Source organism: Chrysemys picta, chromosome 3, assembly GCF_011386835.1.
Source record: "Chrysemys picta bellii isolate R12L10 chromosome 3, ASM1138683v2, whole genome shotgun sequence".
NCBI lineage: Eukaryota > Metazoa > Chordata > Testudines > Emydidae > Chrysemys > Chrysemys picta.
In genome coordinates this window covers 8,089,743-8,102,993 of record NC_088793.1, presented here as the reverse complement: position 1 = coordinate 8,102,993, position 13,251 = coordinate 8,089,743, and the positions used below count along the sequence as shown (strand labels likewise).

Here is a 13,251-nt window from a genome sequence, read left to right as displayed (position 1 = left end):
AAGGGTCACAGTCACGGCCACCTTGCAGTACGGAATCATCACGCACGGCATGCTGGGAAAATAAGTCAGGCGCCGCCATCTTATCGTACGAAATCGGGATGACGGTTACGCGGAGCATGCCGGGAAAAGGGTTTGCTCAGCGCCATCTTCCTGTACGGACTCACTCAACACGTACGCTATGTTGAGACAGCAACGCGGGCGCCGCCATCTTGTCGTACGGTAACCGGGGAACGAGACCGCGGGCATGCCGGAAATAAACCCTGGGCTGGGCGTCTCCGCCTCATTCTCGGACAAGCGTGCCGCGGGGTATGCTGGGAAAGACAATACAGGGCATTTCGTGACGTATTTCCGCTGGAGTCGGTGCGCGGGAGGTTTGAGCGCGGGACCCGTAGCTGGTTTCCATGGTGCTCGCGGGTGAGTCCTGAAGCCGCTGTAGGAGGGTCAGCGCCGGTGTCCCCGTCCCCAGAGCGGGGTCCGGCCCGGGTTCAGTCCCCGCCGCCTACCGGGAGTCCGGCCACTAGAGCCCCTCCCCCCAGGAGTCCTGCTTCCCCCCCCCCCCCCCCCAGCCAGAACCCAGGAGTCCTGCCCCCCCCCCCAGCCAGAACCCAGGAGTCCTGTCCCTCCCCCACCAACACTAGAGCCCCTCCCCCCAGGAGTCCTGCTTCCCCCCCCCCCCCAGCCAGACCCCAGGAGTCCCAGCCCCGCCCACCAACACCAGAGCCCCTCCTCCCAGGAGTCCTGCTATCCCTCCCCCCACCGCCAGAACCCAGGAGTCCTGCCCCTCCCCCACCAACACCAGGGTGCCTCCTCCCAGGAGTCCTGTCCTCCCCCTCCCCAACACCAGGGTCCCTCTTCCCAGGAGTCCTGTTCCCCACCCCCCCAGCCACCACAACCCAGGAGTCCTGTTCCCCTGCCCCAACACCAGAGCCCCTCCCTGAACAAGGAATAGAACCAGGGCAGAGATCAGAACCCAGGAGTCCTGTGTCCTCATCTTCGCCAGGCTCCAACGCCCACTTGCTTTAACAAGATCACTCCAGTGAAGGCTGCTCTGAGGCATTTTCCTGCACCAGGTGTTTGTGAAAGTGGCTTCTTTGCATATGTCTCCCCCTAACCCTTCCTTGTCTGAGCAGCAGGAAGAGTCAATGGGACACCTCCTGAAAATAGATTAACATTGTTTTATACCACGTGCACCTTCAGAAATCAACTTGGAGACAGGGTCTCTGTGCTCCTGCTCGTGCCTTACAGTCCGCACCCGTACCCAATGCCCTGGGAGAGGCATCCTTGGTCCCAGCCACAGAAAAGCCCCAGCTGCAGGGATTTTCATGGGCTGGAATCATTTATTATCTAATTCTTTCAGTAGATAACCCTAGAGTGTAAAAGAGTGATCTCTTCTTTTCAGCACAAATAAGCTTGCGGTGGCAAAACCCCTAGTGCCTTTGTGGCGTAATTCCTTGGGGCAAGTACCTACCACGAAGATCCTTCATTCCACACCAAGCACGCTTGCCATGGCCTAAGAACTAGACGTGACAATGGAAGAGGCGACCGCTTACCTGAGAGATGGTAAGTTGCTAGAGAACAGACCGCAGCTGCCTTCATCTTTAATGTGGAGCGATGACCTGCAGAAACTATGGGTCTTAAGTGTAAAGTGCTCTCCATACTCTCATTCAAAATCACTCCTTGAGATCCATTTCTGCCATAATAATAAAATCTAGCTCTTGTGTAGCACTCTTCATCTGGAGATCTCCAAGTACTTTGCAAAGGAGGTAAAGATCATTATTCCTATTTTACAGGTAGGAGAGCTGAGACAGGTGTGAAAGTGACTTGTCCAAAGTCACCCAGTAGATCTGGGAGCCTGTGTTTCCTGAGGTCCAGTTCAGTCCACTAGCCCAGTGGTTTTCAAGTTGTGGGTCGCAACCCAGTACTGAGTCGTGGCAGCTCTGGTCAGCACTGCCGACTGGGCCGTTAAAAGTCCCGTTGGCGCTGCTGCCCGGCTAAGGCAGGCGAGTCCCTACCTGTTCTGACACCGCGCTGCGCCCCAGAAGCGGCCAGCAGCAGATCCGGCGGGTGAGAGCTGTATGGAGCCGCTTGTGTGCACCTCCACCTAGGAGCCAGATATGCTGCTAGCTGCTTCCGGGGCGCAGCACGGCTGCGGTGCCAGGAAAGGCAGGAAGTCTGCCTTAGCACTCCTGCTGCACTGCTGACTGGGAGCTGGCCAAGGTAACCCCAGGCCTGAGCCCCTTCCTCTACCCCAAACTCCTCATCCCTGGCCCCACCCCAGAGCCTGCATCCAGAGCCTTGACCCCCTCCTGCACCCCAGCCTGAGCCCCTCATCCCTGGCCCCACTCCAGAGCCTGCACTCCCAGCCCAGAGCCCCTCATTCCTGGCCCCAGCCTGCAGCCCTCACCCCCGCACCTCAACCCTCTGCCTGAGCCCCTCCCACACCCTCAAACCCCTCATCCCCAGTTCCATTGGGTCGTGGGCATCAACAGTTTTCTTGAACTGAGTTGCCAGAAAAAAAGTTTGAAAACCACTGCACTAGCCTACATTGCCTCAAGAAATTAGCCAGCTAGCAATGGCTACATCAAGGGACGATTAGGACTCAATCATATATATAGATATATGATTATATATAAAGACCAAAAAGCCCCTTAACTGTAGGTTATTTCTCTTTCCCCTAACCTATGTAAGTATGTAGTGATTAGGATCTCTCTTGGTGTATCAGTATCGTGCCTAGCATGGTCTGGGTGCTACTATAATATAAATAGGCTTGGCAGAATCCAACCCCTCCCCCAATTTTGACAGTTAATAGAGATTTTTATTTTTAAGATTTTTATCATCAATTAGTATCACTTTTGTTTTTTAAACATTTGCTGGAAATTAAGGTGGGGGAGTAGGGCTAGGGTAGCACTGATAGGGGGCTGCTGAGAGGTCCAAGACACCGTGGCGCAAAGAAGGCTGCAGTCCTGGCCCAGTGGAACAGAGGCCACCGGCCTGGACTACAAGGAGGAGGACGAGCCCCCAGCCTTGAGGGAGGCCATTCTGTTGCTGAATGGCTCCTGTCCAGGGTTGGAACCATTCAGCAGTGGGGTGGCCTCCCGCAACAGCTGGGGGCTTTACCTCTTCATCGCAGTCCTGGCCAGGGATCTCTGCTCCGCTGGGCTTGGACCACAGCCTTCACTGCACCTTGTCCCTGCAGGGATTGGGTGTCACCAGACCTGAGGCCATGCTGTCATGGGAGTGAAGGAGCTGGGTGGAGACAGCGGGGCTACAGAGGACTCCCTGCATGTCCCCAGGGCTGGTGCCACCATTTTTTGTTGTTGATTTCAGTGTGTCAGCTGAAATAACTGACATCTATAGATTTTTAAATCCTGCCCAGGCTAAATATAAATAAATAATTGCGGACTGGATTTATCTGTTTGCTCCTTTCCTGGAGGGGTCCTGTCCCATCTGGAAAAGCTAGAAGCTCATGCACGGAAACTAGCACTGAAGCAAGAAGAAACTCAACGGCAGCAGGAGAATTTGGTCAGACTGAGAGCAAGAATCCAGGAGCTGAGACTCCAAAGAGATGAGCTCCTGACCAAAGTGAACCTGCAGCAAGTTGGGGTAAGAATTAGATGCTTGTTACGTACAAGTGGCAGAAGGTCCCAGACCGGCTTCCGTCCTTCCAGACTGTGTGACTGACGTATTTATATTATTTCTCTAATACAACTAGCTGCTATTCTTTCCCTTCACTTTTTTTTTTTTAAATAACTTCATGGTGCTGGCTTGAGAAAACGCAAGACTGAAGTCCAGTTCACAGAGGAGGTGCAGCACTGCCATGCCCCGCTACTTACAAAGAAACTGTTGTGCCCCTATCCTGGAACTTTTTTCTTCTCCTGTCACAAAACAGGATTCCAAGCAATCTGTCTTGCCCTGCTCTGATCAGAGCAACTCCCCAGTAGCAGCCTGGGCCACCCTTCATCCAGTGAATACTTGCTGTTTCAGTGACCTCTGAGCTGCTTGTCTTTCATGGCTTGTCTTTTATAGCTCATCAGGCAGGAAGGAGCCACCAGCAGTAATGTGGAGCCCGTCCAAGCAGCGGAGACCGGAGGGCAAGCTCTTCTAAAATGGAAAGTGGAAAATGTCAAGGCCATGCTGCAAGCCTTTCGTCTGACAGGTAAAGCCCTGAGAGCTGTGCAAGCTCTGACTAGTGCCTGTATGTGGGGCTGGTAGGTGTCCTTGATCCCAGCCACTGGTTTTATAGGGTTCTTATTTTGAAAGATGAACTTGATATCTAGCTGATTGTTTTCTATTAAAAGTGCTTCTATTGTGCTCTTAAATAAGTCATTAAGAGTGTTGAGGTGCTAGGAAAAATAACGGAGTTTGAAAGAGATTAATTCATCTAGGGTTGATTCCCTTTGTCTGTCTCCTCGGATTCTCCATCCGCCACTAGAGTCGTCCAGGATACTGGGTTAACACACTGTTCAGAACAAATTCTCATTGGCTGAGCCTTCCCTAAGAGCAGGATACTGTTTCTAATGTCTCTGAGCCTGTTCAGATTACTTCTTTCATGTGCATCACTTTCACCATAATTTCCAGTTTCTCTAATTGAAATGTAATTAAACCAATCTTGCCACGATGCAGATGAGCTGATTAGGGGAGCGTTTCCCAACCTTTTTGGACGACTGTATCAGTTTAATGATTCTTGGACCTTGGGTATGCCAGGCAGAGCATGCTGCCTTCCTCTACTCAATTGTGCGTTCTTTAAGTCAACATTGAGTTTGGGCCTCTTGTGATGGTAAGACAGGTTTGGAGTAGTCCAAGCTCCGTAGCAGGCTAGAGTGCATGCACCTGTGTGGAAGGTGAGCAGAAACATACCAGGACCAGCACAGAAACTTAGTGGAAGTAGTTGGGAACCTAGAGTACTGGTCACAAAATCCTGAACCCACTAGAAGATTGAGGGGAGGGTTATAAAATATGATGCCAGGGTTCATGCCTCTTAATTGTTCCAAATCTTTAATCCTCTTAGGAGCCCTGTCTAATGACTAAATGTATGTAGTGTGTTCCATATGTAGAACAACACAGTTAGCCATCCATGCCCCCTTGGCAAAGCTTCCTTACAATAGTGTTCTAGAATGGTGCTGAATAAAGACCTCTTTTTGTACCCAAGGGATTAGTGGGAAATTGACCAAACAAGGAGTCTGTTTCTGCATCAGCACTGCTTATGAAGGCACCTACCTGGACTCCTACTACCTGGACCTCCTCATACAGCAACCAGTCCAGATTCGTCACCACTCTGTCCCCATCTTCATCCCCTTGGAGCAAATAGCCAAGAAGTACTTGCAGACCGACATCAAATGCTTCCTGGCTATGTTGTCTGATCACCTGAATGCTTATGCTGGAAGGAAATACCAGGCAGATCAGTTACAGGTACCGATGGCCCCAACAACCACATTAATCTATTCTTGATCCTTGTATGTACCAAAAGGAAAATAAATGATATGGGAGGGTTCTCTAGCCACATATATTTGGGGGAGTGGGTGAAGTTACAGTAAATATGAGGTAGGAAGGACACAAGAATGTGTGGCTTGACAACCAGGGATCTGTGAGTTCTAATTCCAGTTGTGACAGAGTCATTGGGTATGCACTTGAGTAGGTCATTAAACCGTTCTACTTAGGTTTCCACATCAGTAAAATGCAGAACATGACAGGGTGTTAAGAGGGTTAATAAGTTAACATTTAAGCTCTTTGAAGACATATGTTAAGCAAGTTTTGCATTCCAGGTGGTGGTGGGGAGTTAAACACACACAATAATCTCTTTTGTTTAAATCTTAGAAACTGTGTTAGGCTGTAAATATCCTAAAAGCCTGTGGGCATCAGAGCTTGCATGGTATTTTTATGCAATGAAAATTGTGCAGAGAATTGTTTGTGTCAGAATCTGCACAGGAAGCTGTTAAGCCGTAGGTCCTACAGAGGAGCACTCAAGGTTCCAGTTTTAGGTGTTGCATTGCTAATTATAGCATGAAATATGAACTCACTTGAAGACCGATGGAAATATGTCTTAAATGTGTTAGCATGCGTCACTAAAATATATACATTTGTTTTTAGAATAAGGTAATTCTCTAAGCAAAAAACTTCATTAACATGGAGTTCAGTTTGGAAATACACCCCTTTTAAAAACCAAAACTCATTGGCTTTAGAAAAATAGACATGTGCAAGTCAGGAAACTTGGAGTTAAGATTCCACAAACAACTTTTACTCTGTTCCACCCCATTTCCAACACACAGTCCATCTATATCCCTGAGAGACTCAAACTTGTACCTCTTCTAGATTTCCAGTACAAGCCATGTATCCCCAGTGTACTGTCTCGTATTCTGCCAGCTAAGCGTCCACCCATTACATGGTGGGCACTAATCTCTCCATAGCCCCTTCTCCAAACTGTCCCGATTCTCTAATATTTTCCCTCTTACCTTTTGTACACAGAACAGACATGTTCCTCTCCTCCTCCCACCTGCCCTCTATACTCAGTATTGCAACATCTTCATATCTTTTTATCAGCAAATGCCCTCTGCTATTAACCGGTCAGTTAAAATCACAGTCCGCCATGTTCACTCTGTCTCCTGACTACAAATGCCACGATCTTCATCTGTTATGGGGATGATGTTCCATGTGTCAGGATACAGGGTGCGGTAGATTGAAGATGTTTTGTGTAGTCTAAACTTCAGGTTTCCTGACTTGAAATAAAAATGTGTGCCAGCTCGGATGTTTTTACTGCGAGGTTTTTGTTTGCGGTACGTACAACGTGTTTCCAACCTTAAATCTGTCAGACCTAAGTGTGTTTTAAGATTTAGCAAAATGGGAGAAATCCCAGCCCCACTCTCTGAATGAGTCCCTCTCATAGTTTAGTGCTTTGTTTGTCTTCATCCCTACAGGACCATTATTCAGCCTTTCTCGAAGGAACCTTGCAGAGAAACTCATTGCATAATGTATTGTTCTTTAATTATGATGTGGAAACAGAAAGCAAGACCTTTCCATTCAGAGCAAAGCTGGTTTATGGGGATCTCACCCGTAGTCTTCCAACTGAGGCCACTATTACATGTAAAGGTAAAATAAGAACATGTGTGTCCAGTCAGAGAGCATTTGTATGGGAGCAAGATCAGAGCAAAACAATCTGCATTGGGGCTTTCATAGTCTGTTTGGGGTCATATTATTGTTGTTCACTATTTGAACTTCAGGACAAGAGAGAAATGAGCAGCTTACTTTATTTCTTGAGCCCTGTGGAAAAGCAGGCCACGTGATTCCTATGTAGCCGGAGCTTTGCTCCGAAGAGGTGGTGGCCTCAAGCTATAAACATTTTACAGACTTGCTACGGCTCCCATCTTAGCCAGGTTGTAAGATGGTTCTGGATCGTTAGGGGCGTTGCTGGGTCTGAGGTATATGGGGAACCAGGACTGGAATGAGAGAATGTGCAGGAGTGGACATACAAATAATCTCAGAAAGATGCATGTTAATTTGTTACCTTGAATAAATTCCAATAGCAGAAAAATGCTAATAGTCATAGATTATAAGGCCAGAAGGGACCGTTTTGGCCATGTAGTCTGATCTCCTGTGTAACACAGGCCAGAGAACTTCCCTGAATTAATTCCTGCTTGAACTAAAGCAGATGTTTTTAGAAAAACATCCAGTCTTGATTTATGAATTGCCCATGACGGAGAATCTGCCACATGTTGCTCTGGTCCCCACAGGAATATATAAAGCTCTGTGCCGAGCACGCAGGCCAGATCAACCTGTATTCGAACAGTTGAGGCCCCTGTCACGTTACAACTCAGTCCCCTGAAACAGGAAAGTTTGGAGGATAGAGGGGCTCCTAATGAATTCCGAAGTGTGCGCCCTCTCAGCCAGAGTTACAGTTTGCTCAAGTATCCCATTTATAATCCATTGGAGCAAAGATTATCCCATGATTTCTCTCCACACTTCTACGAAATCCTTGGGATTGGGAAACGTCTCTCTGGGGGAGGAAGAGCTTTCATTGTGAATAAGATTTGATACTGTGTGGTTTGAAGGCACTGGCCTGTACAGTATACTAGAAAGCAGGTGGTGGCATAAGGAGAGACGGGCAGTGTGGTTATGGCTTTCACCTGAAACATAAAGGGATAATATGAACTGTAGTGACAGAAAGCTTGTGCCTGGGAACGGTCTGCCTGTCCTCCCCCACTGCTTCAGGAAATCTGTCCTTCCTCCTCCATAAGATAGATTGTATGTACGATCGATCGATCAATCTTGGACCAGGACCCTGTTGTGCTAGGGGCTGTACAGGCACAGCACAGAGACAGTCCCTGCCCCCAAAGAGCTTACAGTCCAAATATACGACAGAGAAAACAGATGGATATAAACAGACCGACAGGTGAATGCAGGGGAAACATGAGATAATACCGAACAGCAAGCCACCCTCTCCTGATATTGTAAAGCCTTTGGGGCAGGGACCATCTCGTATCCAAATCTGCAATGATATAAACGTTTTATAGTCAAATGATAGTGTGTGTCATAGTACAGTCTCCCCATCGGTTTGTGATGGGCTGCCATAAATGATAGGGGTTGGTCTAAGAAATCGAGGAGTTCCTCTTGCTCCAAAGCAGTTACGTGGTTTGCACTGTCTGGCAGCCTGTTGACTCTGATTCTGCTTTCTGTGGATTCTTTCCCAGAATGTCCCTGTTCTGCAGGTTTACATACAAGGAATAGGCAAAAGCCTTCATGGTTAAAAAGCAGCCAGTTTGTGGCCCCTGCTCCCTATCTCTGCTTTGTAGCAACACTTACCTCCTGTGGGTGCCGCGAGGGTTAGTGGGTTAATGCGAGGCTTTGTGCCGCTTTAATATTGCCCCGGCAATGATCTTGTAGAAGGACCCTGCAGCTGAGCCGGCTGAATGGGGGGCTAGGACTCTAGATAGAGCTCTGGGGAGAGGAGCAACTCGAGCTAATCTTAGCCAGTTGCTAGCTGTCTGGAGGCCCCATTGGCCAAACAGCAGAGCTGGTGTGGAACTGAGGCCCAGCTCTGCAGGTGGAACACCACCGTCAGTCTCCCTCTGGTGCTGTAAGTGGTAGAGGGGAAGCGGGAGTCTGATGCTCCTGGAGCTGTTTCTTCCCTTCTCCCCCCACATTCAGCTCTGCAAATGAAGCTGTAGTCCAGGGGTCGGCAACCTTTCAGAAGTGGTGGGCCGAGTCTTCATTTAGTCACTCTAATTTAAGGTTTCGCGTGCCAGTAATACATTTTAACGTTTTTAGACGGTCTCTTTCTATAAGTCTATAATATAGAACTAAACTATTGTTGTATGTAAAGTAAAGGTTTTTAAAATGTTTAAGAAACTTCATTTAAAATTAAATTAAAATGCAGAACCCCCCTGGACCACGTGTGCCATAGGTTGCCTACCCCTGTGTGTAGCCTTTGCTCAGCAAGTTCAGATACTACAGTTCTGGGCACCGGTGTCTGAAAGATAAGCTGCTCCCCTGGCACTTCCCTCACGTTTGCAAACCCTGAGCCGTCACTAGGGTTGCCACCCATCTAGGTTTTATCCGGACGGTCCAATTTTTGGCTTCTGTGTCCGGGTGCCATTTAGGGTTGCCAGGTGCCCGGTTTCCGACTGGAAAGTCCGGTCAAAAAGGGGACCTGGCAACCTAAATGGCACCCGAACCAAAGTCCAGTTATCGTGGGGCATGGGGAGGTATCGTGTCATTAAAGATCCTGCTCCGCTGGGGCTGCCTTCGACCTGCAGGCAGGCTCCTGCCAGCGATGGGGAGAGGAGCATGTGATGGGCGGGTCCTTGGGGGGGGGAAGAGGTGGAGCAGGGGCGGGGCCTCAGGTGTCCAGTTACCAGCAATTAGAAAGGTGGCAACCCTACCCAGGCTGTCTCAATGCCAGGAAAAAATGGGCCTGGAGCCATTTCCTCTCCAGTGCTGGGAGAGACACCCACTCAGAGCAGCTGCTTGTCAGGGAAGACAGGGAGTGGAGAGAGTAAGGAAGGGGGAACAGAGGGGGAAGGGAGGATAACAGATGAAACCAGATGGGAGTCCCAACATGTGCAGAGGTGGGGAGGAGAGAAATCAGAAGCAAGGAGCTTTGTGTTAGGGTAATACTGAGTTCCTTTCAGCTACACTGATTTGCTGGTTTCTCTCTGAAGCAGGGGATGTTTCTGACTCTCTGGTGGAGAAGACAGCAGCTCATTCAAACTTGTTTCGCCACATGGCTCTGCACAAAGCCTTCAATTCCTTCAGAAGAGCAGCAGAAAGTCTGGATCAAACAGCGTAAGCAGGCGACGCCCTGTCTCCAGATCAAATGCACTTACTGTGCCTTCTGATCGCTGCAAAGCTCCCTGGGACGTTGCTACTGTGTAAATGCTTCTTAGACTGGACTGCAGCAGAGTTCAGGAAAATAGCTATTCCTCAGGCAAACCAGTTCATAATACTGAGAACACTGTCTTCTTGAGCGGCCTTTGGATGCCTGGTCTCCGCATATCCTTCTAGAGCTCCTCTCCTCTGGCATGTTGCGAAAGGGTTGCTGACAGACTAACATAGTTGCTACCATGGCTCCATAATACTTCAGCAGACGGACACAGGAAATCCCTCTCCACTGGAATGGGAAACCAAAAAGACTTTCAGAGTTGTCAGGTAAACTTTACAAAAGTCTAACAAACCTCAGCCCTGGTGAAAGCTGTCAGGGAAGCGGCCCCGGGGCCTGTGATCTTCCCTGTATCCTCCAGCTGGTATCAGACGGTGCAGAGTAGGTGTAAGCTTCCTCTAGGTTGCTTTGCAAATGGCACGTTTAGTTCTAGGCCTCATGCTGAGATTATCAACGAAGTCTCCAATTCTGCAACTGGATTCGTGCAGGCCAGCCTCCCTGACTCGTAGGGCTCCGTACAGGTGCTGTGTTCCTGCTGCATAGGTCAGGCTTATGTTAGCAGTTAGTGCCAACTGTGGTAGTGGATTCTGCGACGAGCACTTACCCTCTGTGAGGTGGACTATGGCCCTGCCTGCACTGTGCATTGGTCCGCACTACAGTAAACTTTAGTGTGCACTAGAATTTACATCCCTCTGGTGTGGACTAAACCACTGTGTAGAGAAGCTTTAAGATCCTCCAAGGGGGATACTGAACCAGCATCCTGTAATAACATTTGGTTACTTCCAACATCAACTAAATTTAAATCAAGCGTGCACATGTTGGTGTTAATATAACTGTAATTAAATCACCAATGCATTAATAATAATAAAAAAACCTTCAGAAAAAAATTAAAACTGACAATAGCTGTGAAAACCTGACTTTTCCCTGCATTCCCCTATTGAGCTCCTTTCTGTGTCCTGGTTTAGATGAGACGTTTGGCTTCCTTTTTCAAATTCATTATTAATGGCACTTTCACTTTTTCACTTGTTACTAAATATGCCTCATGATTAAAAGTGCAATAATCTTAAAAATCTAATTTACTTTTCACTATGGCGGTTGGCAATTATTTCTCTCAAGTCTGATGAGGGATATTTGACTAGGCAATTTTTCTTCCCACTTCTCATGTACCATAGAATCATAGACTTTAAGGTCAGAAGGGACCACTATGATCGTCATGTCTGACCTCCTGCACAACGCAGGCCACAGAATCTCACCCACCCACTCCTGTAACAAACCCCTGACCCTGGCTGAGCTATTGAAGTCCTCAACACGCTGCAGAGGAAGGCGAAAAACCCCAGCCCAGTGCTGCAGTGTTTGAGTTGCAAATGCTGCAGAGAAATGCTTTAGTTATTTTGGTTTGTTCTAGTTGCTTATAACTCTTGAAAATAGTTCAAGAGGCCAAATGTAACCTGACCCTCGCTTTAAATTGCAACCTGTGGCACATTGGCTGAGATTTATTTTATTACAACTGCATCATTTCTGAGTGGAAGACTATGCCCCTGATGTTCAGAGTTAATTTTTGGGGGGATGCTCATGAAGATTTATGAAAGAACTGAGCAGATTGTTGCAGAAAATTCCTCCAGGTTGCTTTTGCATAATGTACAGCCTCTAACTAGATCCCTGTCTGAAAATGTCTTTGTTCGTGACAGCTAGCATCCTCCATCACTTCTAGAATGGTGAAAGGCAGTTTTTCTTGCCTGGTGCCGAGCCACTACTGCGCCCTCTGCTGCTACAGTGGCCTCTGCCTCTGACCAGGTGTGCAGATTGTGTGTGTGGCTTTGACACAAGTAAATACCATTTTATTTCTGCAGATCATGCAGGAGCATATCTGTGGCAAGAGAGAGGTTGGGGTGGATCTTTCTCTTCCTCTTGTGAGAATGAAATGGCCTGTCCACCTAACCATATCTTATAGGAAAGAGGTGCCTTCAAATCTACATCTGTGACCCTCTGCAGCCCCATGTCTCTGGGCACAGATTACACTGATCCTGTCCAGATACTACAAATGAACATTATTTCCAAAGGATTTTTAGTTTTAACTTCGCAAAAACCTTCTCTAGCTTGAAGTAACCATTATTAAACTGGAATGTGTAATGTATTAATTACAGAGAATAGAGGGACTGGGTGCCTGCTGAAGCCTGGTTGATTAACAATGATCACAGATAATTACTAACGTTGTATTGCCTGTGGCAAGAGTCATCAGAAAAGGAACTTACTGACCTTCTGTTTCAGAGAAATTAGTTTTCAGAAACTGTCAGTATTAGAACTGCATATGAGATCCTCTAGTCGACTGCTCAAACATCCTCAGCCACTTTGAGTGTTCCCTGGAGCCTGATTTCTGTTTTGTCTAATTGTAAATGACTCAAACAAAGCTTCATCCACTTCACACAGACCCTTCCACAAGTTAATGGCAACGAGTTTGCCCCCATAGCTTTAATTCCTTCCTCTTTCTCTTTGTGTGACACTACATAATTTTGCTCTCTCCTTGGTGTTTATAGTCATGGTATAAGTAATGAAAGGTACTATGGGCCGAGGAGTCCAGGAGCAGCCATACATGAGGTGGGAGTAATGCTACAGAAACAACAAACCATTTATTGTCTTGTATTTGCATTTTTCTGTGACTCAGTCAGCACAGTTCTTGAGGTAGCAACAGAGGCAGGAAAACCAGCAGTCAGATTGCACTCTTCTCCCCCACTTAATCTACAGGGCTCTCTAACCTACTAGAGGGGAGCTAGGGCTGTCACTTAAAGGAAAGTGCAGACACCCTGATCTTTCAGGATCTCAGACAGCCCTCAGAGAGGAGCACGCAGGCCCTTGCATGCCAACAGATGGAACATAGAGGTCAG

The 13,251-nt window shown here is 47.9% G+C and overlaps 1 protein-coding gene across 4 annotated transcripts; it reads left to right on the top strand.

Moving 5' to 3' along the window:
- Positions 1 to 163: 163 nt before the first annotated feature.
- Positions 164 to 11,256, top strand: CENPO (centromere protein O). Of its 4 annotated transcripts, none has more exons than XM_065590110.1 (7): positions 164 to 306; positions 1,400 to 1,560; positions 3,434 to 3,603; positions 4,027 to 4,156; positions 5,150 to 5,409; positions 6,912 to 7,083; positions 10,155 to 11,256. In XM_065590110.1, exons 2-7 carry the CDS (start codon positions 1,530 to 1,532, stop codon positions 10,277 to 10,279), a joined length of 888 nt encoding a protein of 295 aa, XP_065446182.1. In that variant the 5' UTR covers positions 164 to 306; positions 1,400 to 1,529; the 3' UTR covers positions 10,280 to 11,256. The 4 variants fall into 4 exon arrangements, with proteins under 4 accessions (XP_065446182.1, XP_042704809.2, XP_008172115.2 ...); XM_042848875.2 differs by having other exon boundaries at positions 10,152 to 11,256; XM_008173893.4 differs by having other exon boundaries at positions 274 to 414.
- The last annotated feature ends 1,995 nt before the right edge of the window (positions 11,257 to 13,251 follow it).